Here is an 18,821-nt window from a genome sequence, read left to right on the forward strand (position 1 = left end):
GTACTTGTGCTTAAGCATCATGAGAAAATGTAAACACTAATTTCACTACATCAGCTTTGAATTAGGATTGTCCCTCCAGAGAGCCCAGAGGTGACATTATTAAATGGTGCGGACAGAGAATAATTTCCATGCACCCAAATTAAAATTGCCATCAAGTCAAAGTGGGATTTGCTTTTTCTGGCAGGTACATAGGCTTAAAATTTGTCTTCCACAAATCTTTGGCCACTGTGGGAAATGAGGACAAAAAGTAAATAGGCCAGACAAAAACTGTGTATTCACATGGTTGAACCAAAGTTGAACTGAAATGATTTTTGGAAACATATGCAATAAATAATCAGCACATCAATCAACACATTCTTATGGACAAAATTTCAAAACTTTTCCGCGACTTTTTCGGGACCCATCTTTTTTTTTCTCTCTTTGCCCAACTTTTTTTAAAACAGAAGAGGCAGAAGAGACAAAGCACATAAAGCAAAACATATAGCAAAATAAGACACGTAAGAGATGGTATGCATACAGGTATACATATTGATGCATATCTGAGCTACAATATGTCAGCTACATAAAATAAATATGCCATTGGGTTACACTGCATTACAGGTGATGCACAGAAGAGTACTGTAACAATTTCATGACACAAAAATCTCTAATGATTTATTACTAATTCCATGACTTCTCAAGACCTGGAAAATAAGATTGGTAAATTTCTTGACTTCTTCAGTATTTCCATGACTGTGGGAAACTTGAATAATGCAAAACCAATTTGCGGTGGCATCACCAAAATCTGTCTGTATTAACTAAATAGTTAAATGCTACTTAATATCTCTCACCACCAATAGATGGACCCCCAAGGCTACAAAGATCTATTGTGTATAACATGAAAATAGAGTCCCTAATATGAGTTTAAGGGGATACTTTCAACTGTTTCTTCTTCACTTCAGTGAAGGAAATGTGTGCAGATGAATGCTGTCAAGGTGTCGCCTGTGCTACCAGCTCCCAGAGCTTCCTCACACAAAATGACGTGCTTTGCTTTGGCTGCTAGATGGGTGCTGAATTGCAGGAGCTGGCTGCACAGAGGGGCGCCTGAACATCATTCATGTCCACACACTGCCTACACTGCAGTGACACAGAGCTGGTTTAAAATTCCCCAAGTATCCTTTTTTTAAAGAATGAAACTGTATGTGAAAATCTTTACACTGCACTGCTTGTACAAATGGCCAGTTCAAATAAATGATGTATTGCAGTAAACACTGCACTCTCTATGATATTATAGGACATCATACATCGCAGTATTGCGAATGTGGAGATTAGAAACTTTTGTGGTAAAGACAGAAGAATTACTCAAATATGTTTTCCTCTAACCTACCATCTGACAACACTAGAACACCTCATTTTTTTTAGTTAGACCTATGGGAAGTTGGCCATTGAATTTTTCCAAAATAGAAAAAAAAAAAAAAAAAATCTTTATCAAATGGAGCATTAATCAAAATTACTTCTTGATTTTTTTATTCGAGCTTCTTACAAAAAAATTAAGAGTCAGTCAGAGGAACAGAGACTAAGAAAGACAGGAAGTGGGAGAGTGTTAAAATTACTGATAGAATTTATTATACAATGCTTGTTTAGTCAACAATAAACCCAATTAACCAGAGAGAAAAATACATTTATAATTTATGTTAATGCTCTGGAAATATGATCTCTGTGTGTTTTAATTCTATCAATAAATTTGATAATAGACAATCAAGACTTCACTCTCTCCTATTTGAAGGAAAATGACTTCCTGATTTATCTATTATTGCCAAGATGAAGTGTGAAGAATCAAGAAGATCAAGAAAAAAAAAATGCCCTTCCAAAGTCAGACAGAGAGCTCCATAAGTGATGGGCTCTGAATTACAAGCACAGAAAACTTTAACATGCAGAGGGATGAAAATAAAACTGATAAAGCACAAGCTGAAGAGCCAGAATGGAGGGGAGGCTGGCGAAGTCTGTATTTAACAATGACACTCATGTCAGGAAGAAATGGGAATTAAATGTCATTTAATGATATTTGCCATACAAGTGGCATTTAAAGACAAAAAATTGAGTCTGAAAGGAAGAAATCCTTTTGCAGAAGTACCTCGAAATCACAGAAAGTTAAAAGTTACGAGTTAAGTGTGTCAGGGTTATGGAAAAACAGGAAATGTAAAATACAGTGTGACCAAGAAATGGTTTTTGGGGGGTTAGTGTGACATTACCATGTCGACAGCTGGTATGAACATGTGTTTGTGTGTGTTTTGTTTGCAAAGTAGGTGTGTGTGTACATATGTGCATACTTGTGTGAGTGTTCACTTACAAAGCAGTCTGTGTCCTTTGGTCCAAAGCAGCCACCTGCACACTCACGATGGCAGCAGTCACTAACATAGGGACCAAAGCAACGTCCGTCACACTGCTCGGCACACACTGTCTTAGTTACTGTAAAGAGATAGATATAGAAAAGACAGAGAGATAGAGATAATACATAAATCATCATTTACAAAGCTAGTGGCAACTTAAAATTAGTGAACAGCGTTCAAGCAACATTAAGAGCAGGACAGTGAAATAGTAAAGTTACTGCAATGTGTCACTATTGCACCTTTAGAAAAAAGGACAAAGATGCTGAACAAGGTAAGGCATAATACAAGGTACAAGGTACAATGTAGATTTATTTGTCGTTTTTCTTAAACATGGTTTAAGAAGAAATTAAATTAAATTTGACCCTAAATTCTGCTACATGTTTTTGGCGTCGAAGGAGGAGATAAGGAGTCTCACAGCCTGGGGAAAGAAGCTGCTCCATAATCTGGTGCTTCGGTAGCAGATACTTCTGTGTGTGTGTATATATATACACACACACACACACACACACACACATGAGCATATATATATATATATATATATATATATATATATATATATATATATAGGTACATACACACCTACACATACACACACACACACACACACACACACACACACAGGTTTTTTTTTAATCATAGTAACAGACCATACATAAATTATAATATCATCCCATATCAACCTTGTTGTGTCTTTTAATGACAGAATACATCAAGTTTAAACTGTGCCTATCCCGCCTCTACCAGACTCCACCAGTGCTGCTTGAGGTATGAAGAAGTATACACAGGATATGCGTTTTACAGTACTATTTAGAAATCAAAACACTGTGCTCACTGTAGCAACAAAAGCACAGTAGTTTGTCGGGTGCTTTAACTTGTGTGTCCACACCAGCATTGGACTTGTCATTCAAGAGTAAGAGAATTGTTGTACAACGTCTTAGTTTATACTTCCATCACACCAAGCAAATCCCCTCCTCACTAAAACACATGGATCCATTTTTTCAAGATTCCTCTTTACTGAGAAAAATTACGTGCACTCATATCAGATTATCTTGCTCCCATCAGTGAATTAAATCAAATCGAACAAAATAAAGTGTAGTTACTGTATCATTCAGCTTCATTTTGATTTGCTGATAATGGCAAAAGTTAATTAGTCATAGACACTTTAACTGAGATTAAAGTAGTAAGTTGTCACGGTACTCATTTCTGGGAAATGTAGAAATATTAGTGTACAACTGTGTCAGTGTACAAACACAGTGGTAAAGTGCGAATGTGCATGTGTTTGTGCTTAAGTGTGTGCATGCACATTGTTTTTGATGCGCATTGTGTTTCCCTCTCTGGGCATTTCAGTGACAAGATACTATCAATGTGATGGATACAAGCCACTGACAACCCACCAAAACACACACACACACACACACACACACACACACACACACACACACACACACACACACACACACACACACACACACACACACACACACACACACACACACACACACACACACACTTCACCTGCGCCTTACGTACCATCAGTGGCATTCCATTAACAGTGCCTGGGCTAAAATGAAATGGCCTACTTTACTCAAAAGACACTTTGTCAAACAAATGACCTTGCCAAGAGAGAGACGCAACACTGTTGATCAATTTGACTTTAAACTTACACTTTAAGAAAAAAAAAAAAAAAAGAGGCTGGCGACAACAAATACAAAAGGAATCCATCTCATAAAATATGCCTGGAAGCTTCCATTTGAACAGGCTGTGGACAGCAGCATCAGTCACAGGAAACGCTGCCTCTCAGTTCCCATTTACGTGAGCTAAAATGTGTTTTTTCACATCTGGTTTCCAAAAGAACTTCATAAATAAAGATGTGACTTTTTTTTTTTTTTTTTTTTGCAGTGGAAACACATTTAGAGTCTTTGCAAATGTTCTTAAGATAAAGAGAGCATAAAGTGACCACTGACCCATATTTGTTTGTTTAAGGCACAGACCCTCTGTCTTTATATAAAATATATGATTATGAAAATCATCTTTTAATTTTTCATTTACATTAAAACCTGATTTAGTTATAATATATGAAATAAATGTCTATGCTATATATATATATATATATATATATATATATATAAATTGCATTGGTGTGATTCTAGAGAGTTGTCAGTTTTCTACTTTTACGGTAGGGGAAAAAGTATCAAACTGTGCATTAAAACTTGCTGAATCATTCTTTCAGCATAATCCCAATATTTTATGTTTTCCAACGTGCCAAAATAAAAGCAAAACAAAAGCCCATTTGTTTTGCTTAAAAATAGAATTTTGCAACATTATAAATAAACACATGGACAGGGGATTATGATGCAGAATGTCTTTGATTCAGTCTTTTTAAAGATGTTTTGATGCAAGTTTTGCCTTTACTGGCATCACTGGACCTTGTCATTATTGGAATCTCTTGCAACATATAAAGTCAAGCTGATCAGCCACCATTCTCTGGAAAGGACAAAAAAAGTGTTTTAAGACTTCTGTGATTTTTTTTGGTTTAACTAAGGTGTCCACCTTTTGATCAGATATCAGCTTTAAGATACGTTCTTTTCTAACTATACCACCTTACAAAACAAAGTTACTGTATTATCTTTGATAAAATTGAGAAGAAGGTACAAAGTAATTTAGCATTGCTGCGCAAAATGTAAGAAATAATGATCTGTTTCTGTGTCATTCATACAGCATACAGTGACTGTATTTTCTTAAGATTTCTTTTTTAGCTATAATTAATATTTTTCAACTGACAATGTATAAACAATGCAATAATGTGAAAGGGGTCGCTTGAAAATGTAGAATTATTGCCCAAATCTGCAGCTTCCTTTGCTTTATGGAGGTTTTCAGAAAATGTGAAGATGACATCACAGCATGTTAACACTTCAGAGCGGGACGCCTTCTTGCAAAGATCACTCTGCGTTACCTGTACCTACACTTGTGTGTTCTAGCAGCGCTATTTGGACAAACTAATTACAGCTTAGATCCATAAGAGTTGGCAACCCACCTCACAATCCCTGGACACTGTAAACTCTCGGTTTTGGACCAAGTGCATTTACTTTGGTTACAGAGAAAACAGAATGCAGAACTCTCAAAATGACACCCTGGTCCCACAAAGAGTGACGAACCTTTACTTTCGCTTTTGTGATTTCCAGCTCATTGTTTGTTTAGGATCTCCTAATGACTGAATCAACGGGTGAAATTTGCCAAATGTGTCTGTGGTTGTTTGTAATAATGACAGCCATTGAAAACTGGAGGTGAATATGTAGCTGTCCTTATGAATGCTTGTGAATGTCTATTTTTCATTATGTTTAGATGTAAGAGCATTTTTCAAAAAGCTTTAACAGCTCTCAAAAACAAGCTAACTACATGCTGCTCAACAGGTTCAGTCTTTGACAACAGTGCTTTGTTGCAGAAAAATTGTCAGCAGTATTGACTAACCCATATAGCTTAATTGACTGTGTGCCATGCAAACAAGCGTTACTGCATCCTTTTAGATATTCTGAACTGATGAGTGAGAAATAAACAAATGTACAAAAAAACAATTTGATGATGCCTGTGGATAGAAATACTAAAAATTAGGCAGCTCTTACTTTACCAGACAGACCTCTCTTATTGTGGATATTTTGATATGTAATATCAGGGAGTGCACAGGTGCAACTAATAACTTTAACGGAGGCTGAGCCAGTGACAATAGCTTGAACAATCAGCTCTGGCAATGGCACACAGACTGCCACAATCAATGCTATTAGTTCCAACTGTGTTAAGGACTGTTGTGACAAAGGTCTACCACATTAACATTTTTACATTGTGGAAAGATTTTAGGTATATGTCAAAAAAAGCTAAAGATTTTTTAGGCAAAAATAGATATATTTTTTACAGCACAAATGCAGTGTAAATTGTTAAACAAAAACCAAACTATTAAACATAAAAAGCAACCATGTATGTACTGTACTGACATTTTGATTTAAGTTGTATATTCTGAAATAAGAAAAGAAAAAAACTACATCGGAAGGCGAAAGCATTGATCCTGCTCTGCGCAGACCCCTTAGGAATGTTTGGCTGTGCTAACATAATCCAAAAAAGCCCTCAGACTGTTCTTTAGATTTGTTCTTCATCTTTATTGAGGAAAGAAATCTTTAAGTCTTCTTATAGGGGCAAGCTCCTCTGCTGTTACAGATCTGCAATTCTCAATACCAGGAATTTTGTTGAGTTGTAATTCCCTTTCCTTTAAAGGTGCTGACACCAAATGCTGCTGTTTATTGTTGATTTGAGACAGTTGAATAATTATTCATGAAAATGTCACGCCAAGTCATCTTTCATTTGACATTTTACACTTATTCCTTCAATGTAGTTCAGCACAATACAATTAAAGGTTGCACAGTAAAAAAAAAAAAAACAGGAAGCAGGTGGATGAATCATGACATCCACGTATGGATAACGATGGCGAGATAAAGGAGGGAGACAGACAGGGCCAGGGCTTATCAGGAGTTGGTCTGTGACGTGTTGTTAACAGGTCCTGGTCAAACAGTTCATTCCTCATTATCTTAATGAGATCGCGACTGCAGAACAAATAAGACGAGACATGCCAGGGTTGGAAGGCATAGATGAAGTGGTCTGCACAGAGAGTGATGGAAAGAGGGGAGGAAATTGATGGCCAAGGTAGTGCAATCAAACTGGAGGAGGGAGGAAAGAAACAGACACATTTAATGGAGAGAGGAAAATAAGTGTGCAAGTGCTTTTTAGTCTGCAAAAAAAGTACATTTATAGTTAGTTGTAAAGTCTTAATGTGTGGTATGGTACTGTTTGTTTTTTCTTCGTTCTGTTCCACTACAGAAAAGCCAAAGATTGTCATATTTAAGATCAAGCTTCCCTGCGTGTGTTTGAGGGATGGTAAAGTGCTGTGAAAGACACAGATGGAGGGATGATAAAAAAATGGATGGATGGACATCTGCAGAGACAGTGTTAGTATCCGTGACAGCAGATTGATAAATTGCAGACAGAAGGATGATGACTTCACACTTTTTCATGTTCGCTGCTTAAAGAGCTTTTTGTCAGGTTGTACTGTTGGTCAGTTTACTTATCAAAAGCCGCAAACAGGAACTTAAATGATCAGCATGTTATGGAGCCTGTGGTGATCTGTGTACTTGATGTCAAAGCTTGAGTGATAGTAGACACTTAGAGCATTAGCTTATACACTGAACTGAGTGATACAAAGATAAATGCCATACTTTTCATTATTTTCTGTCAAAAACATAATGTCACAATGTTAAAACTAAATTGGGCCAAAATTTCAAATACTGAGGTAAACGTATATTTCCTTATGAGCAAAACCTCGGGCTTAAGACCAATATAAATATATTTATTGTTTTCGTTTTTTTCTACCTTGGCTACAAGCTGACTTCAGTTCAGGACAGACTACTGTATAACATCATCTCCTCCAGGCACTCTACTTCAAGTGTCTGCGCATGCTAACATCAGGCAAACATGTAAACTTGGTTGTCAGTGTGTCAGTGCAACATGGTCGGTTATGTTTGTAAGGTTTTATGGTCACTTTTTGAGGTAGAAAGTGCTACTATACTCCATTATATTCATTCCTCGGCTGCAAGTACACTGCTTCATGCAGCTAACGGCTAATGTCAAGAAAACATTTAATCTTGATGGTTGATGTTAATTTCTCCCCAATTTCAAATCATATTCCTGTTGTGTTTGGAAACTTTTATGTATTTTTTTGACGGTAGACAGTGCCACCTCCATTAAATTAATTTCTTGGCTACACTGACAGTGTAAAGACAGAAAGAGACAGGCACTAAACAAGAGTGTCTCAGACAGAGGGGGAATACAGGCGATCCAGCATAGACAGTAGGACCATTAAAGTAAACACACCCTATTAGAAACCCAAAATACAAGTATGAACCTAAAAATGAGCATAATACATCCCCTTTAAGACTGGTTGAAAGCTGGGCCATGGGCCATATATAAACAGTTTTTTTTATTATGTTTTATCTTATAATTCCTTGGCTGTGGAGACTGTTGTCACTGTAAAAACACCAGCAATAATCAGTTTGGTTGAAATGCCAAAAAATGACCTATGTGTGTGTTTGCCTGATAAGGACCTCATGTGGCAGTATCAAGTGTGACCTTTGTCCCTCAAAAGCAAGGGCACAAGTGCTGCAAAACTTCTGGTGGAAAAGGTCTGGGTAGATGGGTAGGGCAACAACGCGTGCACCTTTCGACACTGGAGATCCCTCCTCCTACTGACATTCAGCATTGGTTTCTTTTTACCCTGACCAAGATATTTCCCTGACTCTATTTCAAGTCATTTGCCATATATGGCCATGAAGACCGTTGTAACCCAGTATTTTAATTTTTTTGCTTAAACCTAATTAATTCTTGAACATAGCGATCAGAAAATCACCATTCAGTGTATGTAATGGTCATGTTTTTTTAGGAGCAAATGATAAGCAACCGTTCTTTGGTTTAATCTAAAGAACCTGCTTTCACCTGGGGCTGCAAAAGCAAAATTAGAATTTACTTTTCCTTTTTTTCCTTGTTGGAGCCAGCTGGTGGGCTGTGGCCTGAAGGTTTTTTTTATAACTCACTGATTTGGTTTTGGCTATGTTAGTGTGTCTGTGTGTATGTCTGTATAAATGCTTGTGTTGGACATTGTCCTCTGTGTGTATGTGTTTGACAGAGAGATGGAGACAGAGAGAGAGCAACATGGTTAGGGCCTGAAAGAGAGACACCAAAAGAATATTGAAAGTCTAACAAAGATGACTGAAGAAGAGAAAATAACATAGAGCACCCTCTTCCCTACTGATGGACTCAGTAGAGCATCATTCTCACACTCTCTATTAAGAGTGGGGGGTCCAAGCAGGAGGGTTTGTAGAGGATGTGTTGGAGGTCTAGGGATGCTATTGGGAGGTGATAAAGGTGTGTGTGTGTGTGTGTTTGTGTGTCTTTGCTGGAAGTGGTAGTATTTCTGCAGTCATTATGTGATTGTGAATACTTGAACAGAGTTGACCCATAAACAAGGTTGAAAACCTGCTTAAAACCTTGCCCACCACCACTTCTGTCAGTGACGGGTGTACTCTGGGCAAATACAGAGCAGTAGCCGCTCCTTCGTCCATCTAATCTGATCAGATCAACTGGTGAGATGATAAGAGTGCTGCATTCACAGACCTGCCAAAACTTCCGAATTAAGAGAGGGGACATGGAATGATACAAAGAGATACACACATGCGGATAAAAAAACGTTAAGTTTGCTTACTGACCCCCATCTTTACCTACCGCCACACATACATTCTAATTCTACTGGAAACACTGTACTTTAAATGTCATTGACTATTAATTTATTTTTTGCAGTAAATTAATTTTTGATTAAATAGATGTAATAGACAAAAACAAAAAAGTGTGTCAAGCATTCCTCTACTTGAAATTTCAGCCAATACCATTATACTACAAATGTCAGTCTGCAATTAGGAGTTGTTAAAAACATTCACAAAAGGTTTAAAGCCAAAGAAACACAAGATCTTCAAAGAGTAAAGTACAAAGCAATATAACCGCCCCACAAATAGTTACAATTGCACAGATAGGTTTGCATGAGCGTGATTAGCACAGTAACAGGTATAAGTGTTAGGTCTTAATGTCTGCAGTGCACATATGTGTAAATATGATTGGATGATACAAGCCAAACAGTTGTGAAGGAGTCAATCATGGTAAAGCAAAAATCAGATGCCAATCAGCCAATACAAGCACAACTTCTGTGCTCTGCCTGCATTGATGCTATGCATCATTTTGCATCAACATGACAGAATCAGAAAAATATCTTCATTCCATGATGTCAGACTAGAGGCCCGTGGAATACATTTTGTGCTTGATTTTAATATAAAGCGCATAAGAATCCCTTCTTCATATGGATATTGCATTTACAGTTTTCAAATTAATGAAGCCCATGTATGCAGATGACCCTTACGTTAAATAAACTAAGCTGAAAAGATAAATGTAATACTGGAATGTAATATTTTCTGGCGCCTGTACATGATTTTAGTTGATCTTTTTGGTTTAATTGGGGTTTAACTTATTTGAGTGTAGTTTTGATTAGCTGTTTGAAAAGAAACCGTTTGAAAGGAACACCATGACCATTATTTGATCTTATCTAGGATAGACATACTGCAGCTTCAGATATTCTAAAATCAATTTTGTAGCCAGAAAATGAGCTACATTTTTGGTTTGTCAGAACAGATCAGAGTAAAGTAAAAGTAGCGTGCAGAGGCAGATAGATGTAAAAAAAAATAATAGGATGACATTTACAATAGGTTGGAATGAGCAACCCCTAACTAACCTCTTACTAATAAACATATACAACATAAAAACTGTGGCGGCCATTCTTTAACCATACTAATTGCCATTAAAAAAGAAAAACAATGAGAACTACTGGTTACTTAGTGATGGAGTGGTGCAAAAACTTATGCTTTGTATTTAAGCTTAGGGGAGGGACACACAACTTTAAATTGTTTAATTGTTGTATGCTTTTTTTTTTCAAAATACATATTTTACAGCTTCATTGTTAGGAGACTCCTTCACAAAATTGATATCTCCCACCCCTGCTTTAAACTCATTGGATCTGACGCCCCACCTTTGAAGTGGTATCATGGCATTTTCTGGGAGACTGCCTCAAGCTAAAGTAAGAGAGTATGCTTCACCAGAATTTAAAGGTGTCCTTGCAGCATTTTAAGGGAATGAAAACAAAATTAGTCTTAGTTTTACGTGATTGTACACTAATGAAAACATACTTATGAATATTATATTCCATTTCTGCAAACAGATCCCCCCCACAAACTGTTCCTTTGATAAAAAAAGAATAATATGGCAAAGTAAACCCTACACCAATGCTGATTTGGTATCAAATTAGCCTTTTTTCAACTTCGGGATTTTGTTTTCCAATCAATCCAACTGATTCTTACTGATATTATTCTGCCCGCTGCTGTCACTGCTGTGTATGTTATGGTTTATTGGGGGAAACGGTCATCAATATTGCACATATCACTAATGTCGGTGATGTGTTTGCGTGTGAGGTGCTGGCTGATTATATTTTGTTGAATTTGTGTGGTAGGGAGGGTGGCTGTTATGCACTCATGTACTGCTGAAGTTCACACATAATTTGTGTGACGACATGATTTATAAGGAGAATTTCCATCTTGCTTAAGAAATTAGCTTTTATTTGTTTTGGTATAAATTTTCACTCCCTCCATGCTGTTTGTTTATTGCATTGGCACCAATACCAATATTTTGTGAGGAAAAAAAATGTCTACATATTTACATTGAAGGGAGGGTTAAATCACTTAGTCACTCAGGAAAGTCCCTTGAAGGCCATGTGCTGTGTCTTTGGCTAAAAATAGCAATGTACTTACAGCTCTGACACTGGTCCTCTTTGGGTCCCCAGCAACGACCATTACAGGAACGATGGCACTTTTGACCTGCACAAGTTCAAGCAAAAAAGATGATTGGCATTTCAAATGATTACTTAATCATAAAATGTGATCAGTATTAGCCTTCAAAACTCCATATTTGATGAACCTTAAAATGGGCTAAAGGCGGTTAGCTGAGTCTGTGTGCCATCAAACACTCCACTGAATCCCAAATTGTTCCAAAAAGTGAGCGAGGAGCTAGGTGTCCCTTTGGCTCACCTTTGAATACACCTAGTGTGTGTGTGTGTGTGTGTGTGTGTGTGTGTGTGTGTGTGTGTGTGTGTGTGTGTGTGTGTGCTTGTGCACTGTTTTCTGTGCAAGCTGATTACACTGAGCTGAAGTGTTGTTCTTAAGATAGGAGTCTTCATTTTAATTGCATTTCAAGCACTTTGTGTTAATTATACCAAATTCCAGCTATAATTTTACCAAGCACTCACAATCTGCAAAAAAATATAAGTACTTTAATTCTTCTTAGGACTAGTGTGTTTATATGATATGATAGGTTAATTAATTTATTTGATTAAAATAGATGTTTCTACTGTTGTAATCATTAAGTCATTGTAACTTTTCAACATTCACTTACACTGCCATTTAACCATGTTTTGGCTGGTATTATTATTATTATGCAAGAAACATGATGAAACTTGCTGTCTTTTTGCAACAACACAGTCTCTCCCCTGGCTGGTACATGCTGTTCCAGTCATAAAAAAAAAAAAAAAATTAAATAAACTTGGCACAGGTTGTTTTGTGAAAATAAGACAATCCTTTATGTCACTTCACTTTCAATCAGCCCAGCATGAAACCAGCAGGTTGAGATAAAAAGCAGTGAAGCAGCAGAAAGCATGAGCAGAACGCAGCATCGTACCCTCAATGCTTCAGCCAGTGCCTTTCTGGGTTTTTTGGAGGACTTAATTGACTGCCTAGTAATTGACTGCGGGGGAAGTGAGCCTGCATAAGTGCTGAAGCGCTGTCCTCTGTCCATCAGCCTCTCCAGATGAGAGCTATTAGCATCGATACTGACTCTATTCCCCAACATGAGCCTCTCCATCTTCTGCCCTCCTCTTCTTCCTCGTCCATGCCTCTCCCCACCACACATTTCATCCCTTTCATCCTCAATCCACTCTACGCTGATTCATCACTCTTCTGTGACTCTCTTTCACCTAATGTCTATCCCTGTGTCTCTTTGTCTTTTTCCCAGTCTGCCCCTCTGCTCCTCGAGTCTATTCAACTAAAAACAGCACTTCGACAATGCTTAAGAAAGTGAGGTTGACAGCCTGTACGGTATGAAAAGCAGCACACAAACAGAAAAATAATACAAATGTCTGGCAGCCATAAGTGGTTGTCTGACAGTGCAAAGTGTGCAAAACCTCTGCTGCACTTAGTTATATCTCAGTTTTCCTCTCAGCCCTGCACCCTGGGAAGTCAAGACAAAGAGTTTTCATTTAGTGTCCAAGGTCTTCACTATCTCAACTTATAAATTCTCACTGACCTAGAATAAACCTGTCCCACCCCTCTTCCTGCACCATAATCTTTTACAGCTTTTTTTAAAACAGCCCCGGAAGGTTAAAATGTCGAGAAGGCTGCCATGCCAAGAGCTGGTGCGGGGTGACAGACAGATGGTAGGTTTTGAACTGGATCAACGGGGTATGGATTTTTAAATTACCATCCTGTTTTGAAAAGAGAACCAATAAACACAACAACCGTGGCACAAATAAGTCACAAGTTAGAACAGCGTAAATCTTGTGTCTCCCCAAAGAATGAAATGGAGATTATGTTCTCAATTGTGGATTACAGGTTGGGAGACCCTTGATCTTTTGGCGGAGTAGAAGACTTGCACAGGAGTAAGGGTCGATCCAGGGCTAACGGGGCTGCAGGGAGGAGGGTGATTGAGCAGAATATCAATGCTCAGAGCTGTTAATCTGCATTTGAAGCCTTCAGCGAGTGCTGTGAGAGGAAATCCAAGGACATTTGCAGAGACTGTCTTCTTTCTTAATGATAAAACATTTTATTATGTAATTCTGTATTTGTTGATGAACGAGACCAGACGGCTTAAAGAAAATAATGATAAAAAGGAACATATTTAAATGTGAAACAGCTTGAGCACTAAATTAATAACAAAAGCAGCGTGTTAAGAGGTTAAGTCGATGGATAAACAGAAAAGGGTCAAAAGAGGTGATTTAATGCATCTTAACCTCACTAACAACCATCTCAACCACCCTCTTCCCCTTACCGCCTGACAGATCAAATGTGTTTATTTTATCCAAATAAATCCCTTCATAATTCTAAACATCTAATAACACATCGTCCAGATGGCTACAGCGGGAAATGAATATGATGTGAGCAAGCAGTCAGTGTGGATTGTTATGGTAAACAGATTGACAGAATGGGGTCAAGGGGTGGTTTTGTGATGACAATGTTTTGCTGCTCACACTCGGTCACTTGTTGTGAATGGAGCAGGTTGAGATGTGGGGTCTCCTTTGGACCATTTTTCTTGTCACAATTTACCAGCCCACACTGCTTTGTGACAGGATAACTGAGTCTGCTCAGAGTCCTGTACATCTGAGTTCCAGGATCCTTCAGGTAGAGCTGACTATGCTTTTAATCAAGATTGTTTAATGGAATTGAGTCACGTGTTGTCATGAGCTATCCTCGTTTACCACCACAACTCTCTAAGAAATACATGAAATGGCGTGTAAGACAAATTAAAGGGGCTTTCACATAAGTGTCACAGGCCTGGATCTGAAAACACCTGACTGGAATGTCCAGTTCCTGTGATTAGTGTAAGCACTATGTACCGTACCCTGACACAGTATGCCATTACACTGTACTCCAGTGTAGTAGGCATCAATCAGGTGTACCACAACATAGGACTTGACTGCAATTTAATGAAACCACAAGGAGATTTTATCAGTTATGAAAAAGTCTTAATTTAATACTGATGCCTCTATATCAAACATCAGTGCAGCCCATCGCAGGCAGACCCAGATCTGGCTTGATGTTTCCTTTGACCTGCAGTCGGAGCTCTCGCAGGAGGTGGAGAGCTCCATACACAACAGTAGCTGCTCCCCCTTTAGCCAGGAGCACAGCTTTGTCTGGCTGCTAAGCTGCTCCCCACTAAAATGGGGATCATTCTCGCTCACTGTACGTATCAGTCTTACTTAATAAGAAAACATCATACAAGGTTTCACTGTTTGAGGTGAAAAAAGAATCAGAGCCAATTAAAAACACCCATTTGGTAGCACTGATGTGAAGACCTGAAGGTTACAGGGTAAATATTGATAGAGAAAGTTAAAGAGCAGCAGTTGCCCACAGTCATTTCCACCAAGTGCTATTGAGCAAGGCAATTAAAGTGTTTGATTTTACAAATCAAAGGCTGTTTACAGGCTGGTCTCTGAGAGTTCTACTGAAAATTAAAAAAAAAGGTTTAGGCTATAATAAAGTGAGTAAAATTAAAGGTAAACTTCAGAGGGAGCTGTGCAAAATCTCATGAATTGAGAGCTGGTTGTGACTCAGGGGTTTGGAGTTAGTGAGAGGTGAGGTGATCTCACTTCTGTAACCCCCTGCTCATCTTTACTTGTGGCTAGTGTCTCAAGTTTAATTGAGCTGCTAACACATAATGCCAGTTTACAACCAAACTGTGGGTGGTTGAGTTGCATTGTGGGTAATGGGGGAAGAAAAATGTATGGTATAAAAAAGGCAATACCTTTGCTTGTGCTGCATGTATTTAATATTTTCTTATATAGTTCATCATAAAACCTACAATGCTGCACAATAATTTATGCTGCAATAGAATTGCCATCCAGGTACAATAAACACGTATTAAATTGAAATGAATCAAACTGAACTGCAATGCTAAATCTGTGAGAACTCTATCAAGCCTAACCTGCTTCTCAGTGTTCAGTAGATTAGACTGTGATTTGAATGTACAGATTCAAGTGTGAATGAGTTTAAACACAAGTGTGGAGCAACAGTAAAACTTTGTTACAGAAAGGTTTGAGTAAAGTGCTGTCTGTTTGTCCTCTACATTTGTGTGTGTTGTGTTACTCACATGTGACGCTGCTGTTGGTGGGCACCACCACAGGATGGATCCGAGGGTTTTTTACAATGTCCTGCCAATGGATTGTGTCTGCATGACACAGGAACTTGTTCTGGTCAACATACACGCCTCCACTCAGGATCTCTGTGAAGAACAAAAAGAGCACTGAGTCAATTCAGATACACACAGGACCTACTGTGTACCAAACCGTTGCCTGGAGGATACACCTAATTCAGCAATCCTTCTACCAAGCTCCTGATGTGATATTTAATTGCCAGCTTTGTGCCCCTATCATTTTATAATTAGCAACTGACATGGCCAGACACTGCATGTTCAAATCAAAATCATGAATCACTCGATTGAATAGGCACATTATCATTTTCTTCCCATCTGAGGGCAAGAGCAGGGTTGGGGTGTGGGACACACACACACATCTGATGACGGTTATTCTCCTGAGGCAGCCAGGACAAAGCCGTGTCATATTGCAGTTATTACAACCTCTGATCTTTTCCCATTTTGTTGTTTTTCCCATTGTTCTATTCCCACGCTACGGGCAGACAGGATCAATTATGTCTCGCTACCATCACAACACCAAGCCCGTCTGAGATTTAAGCCCCAGTAAGGGACAGCAGCCACAGCAAGTTTGTAATTTTATATTTCATCAAGGTGGCAAAAAATTTGTCATACAGTATCTTGCCATCAGAATATGAATCAGCTTGTCAAACCAATGATTGCCAGAGGATTGATTCATTTCGTCACACACGCACACAAGTCTGTTGAATGATCGGACATGGAGGGTGGTTTCGATTATTGTTGTGCAGGAGTTTAGAGAATGCCTAATCCTGACTTTTTATGTGAGGAAGAGTGGGAAACAGAAAGAAAGAGAGACAAATAAAGACTGGAGAAAGAAAGCCACAGAGAGATGGATGGCAGGAAAGAAAGAGAAAGTGAAGCCCAGTAGCAGATTTGCATTATTTACAGAGCTTGTGTGTTCTCTATCTCACTACAAACAGATTACTGACACAGGGCTGAAACCGATGAGACACATAATCATACACGAGGCGCCCCGCCAGCACCACACTGAAACAGCCAAATACAATATCGTCCCACAAAGGCCCGATTAAATGATACTCCTTGGATAATAGGTGGTGGTGGTATTACCTCCACCAGCCCCCATTCCCCTCCAACCTCAGCTCTCCCTCTCTATCTTTCTGCATGTGCGGTGGGAGTTAGGGAGAGAAATTAATCCTGCCTCTCACCACAGGAGGGATATCGCTCGGCTAGGAGGAGGCCGCGTCTCAAATTCAAATTGTTTGCACAATAAGATGCTGCTGGCAAAGTAGGGCGATGGACAAACCAACAGACAAAGCAAAGCAGTTATTATGACAAAAACGCCAGCAGGACATCTAGACCCTGGTTAGGCAAGATACCAGTACTTCCTCCTGAGCATTCACCTTCATACTGGCTGGTGGGATCGTAACTGGAGCCAAAATATGTCAAATTTAGGTGTAAACATATCCAAGACATATTTCTCCACAGTACTCACAGGTTCCAATGGGCTTTGAAATTCCTTTCCTTTGTATAATGTTGAATAAATGAATAAATGTCCAAGTAATTTATATGTAAATAAAGCACATAGATTCAAGCGACCTGTCTGTCTCTGAGTTAGCCTCAACGCTTGACATCCTGAGGAAAAATGTAAGATGGAGACATACAGAGGCAGTTTTAAAGTGATCTGAACGTGATCATTTTAAAACTGATTCCTTCACTCAACGATTAGTAAAAATGCAGCCACGATCTTAATCTATTTGTGACCAAGTTATTGCCGTATTCGTCAAGGATTTTCCGAGTCCGAGTAAATTTCACAAAACAGTTACTTGAAAGTTATGGCAAATATCTTTCATTTGAACACTGTGGTGCTTACACACGCAAACCAAAGGCAAGGCTTGCTCCCCTGCAAAAGACTTCATGGTAAAAATTGAACATTAGCAAGCATGCGTTGAAAAAGAAGAGAAAGCACATTAGAATGATGGATGAATGATGATGTTGGCAGCGTACATCTCTGCAAACCACAGATATGTAAAATTTGTATGTTACTATATAGTGGCTATGTTGAAACTTTACATACTTTTAAACTTCAACAACCCTGTAGTTCACGTGTGGTTATCTTTAGGCACTAAAAACATGGTAACACAATCACTCCTGGAAATGTCACAGGTGTCTTGCTATAATACATTGGTTTGGGTGGTACCATTGCCACTGGAAAGGCCGCCAATGTCTTGCTGGCACACGCACTCTTTTTGATGGCACAATTGCTGCTGAAATTGGCACTGAAAAAATATCCAGTTTTGGTGGCACTATGCCACTGGAAATGCCACTGATGTGTCACGAAAAAGTACCCGGTCTTGGGGGCACAATGTCGCTAAAAATGCAGCTGATGTCTTGCTAATACAACCTGTTTTGTTGTCTGTTGCTCTCGACCAGCAGTCTGTAGCTTCACAGCAGTCTTGCCTAGATCTCAGGACATCCACCTTCCCCTCCATCTCCCAGTGACAAAGTCAGCTCATACACTTGTGATCAGAACTAAGACACATTAGAAACATTAATATGATTCACAAAAAATATAAAAATGTAATGTATCTGTGGTTCAAGGCAACATTTTCTTCTGCTGACTGAGCTGCTTTATTCTAAGTTTGAATATTTTCAAGCGACAGTGGACTTTAGGCATGCTGTCAATCATTAATCAGTCAGAGAAATGTGTCCTCACATCCATAAACCTAAGCCATACTCATCAGCATGCCACATCAATAGAACTACATTTTTTCCAGTTTTCTAATTTGGAAATGTAAACAAAAGAGTTGAATTAAGTGACAAGTTAGCCAAAGAAAACAATTGCCAGGATTCTTGTGGGTGGTAAAC

The 18,821-nt window shown here is 38.6% G+C and overlaps 1 protein-coding gene across 1 annotated transcript in view; it reads right to left on the reverse strand.

Annotated features, from left to right (window-relative positions):
• Positions 1-18,821, reverse strand: part of erbb4b (erb-b2 receptor tyrosine kinase 4b) — a 410,234-nt gene that overhangs the window by 153,125 nt on the left and 238,288 nt on the right. Inside the window, exons 4-6 of the mRNA XM_042495287.1 lie at positions 15,915-16,046; positions 11,810-11,875; positions 2,330-2,448 (exon numbers count right to left, since the gene is read on the reverse strand). Coding sequence (XP_042351221.1) covers positions 2,330-2,448; positions 11,810-11,875; positions 15,915-16,046 — 317 coding nt within the window. The remainder of the gene's footprint in view (positions 1-2,329; positions 2,449-11,809; positions 11,876-15,914; positions 16,047-18,821) is intronic.

Source organism: Plectropomus leopardus, chromosome 10, assembly GCF_008729295.1.
Source record: "Plectropomus leopardus isolate mb chromosome 10, YSFRI_Pleo_2.0, whole genome shotgun sequence".
Lineage (NCBI taxonomy): Eukaryota > Metazoa > Chordata > Actinopteri > Perciformes > Serranidae > Plectropomus > Plectropomus leopardus.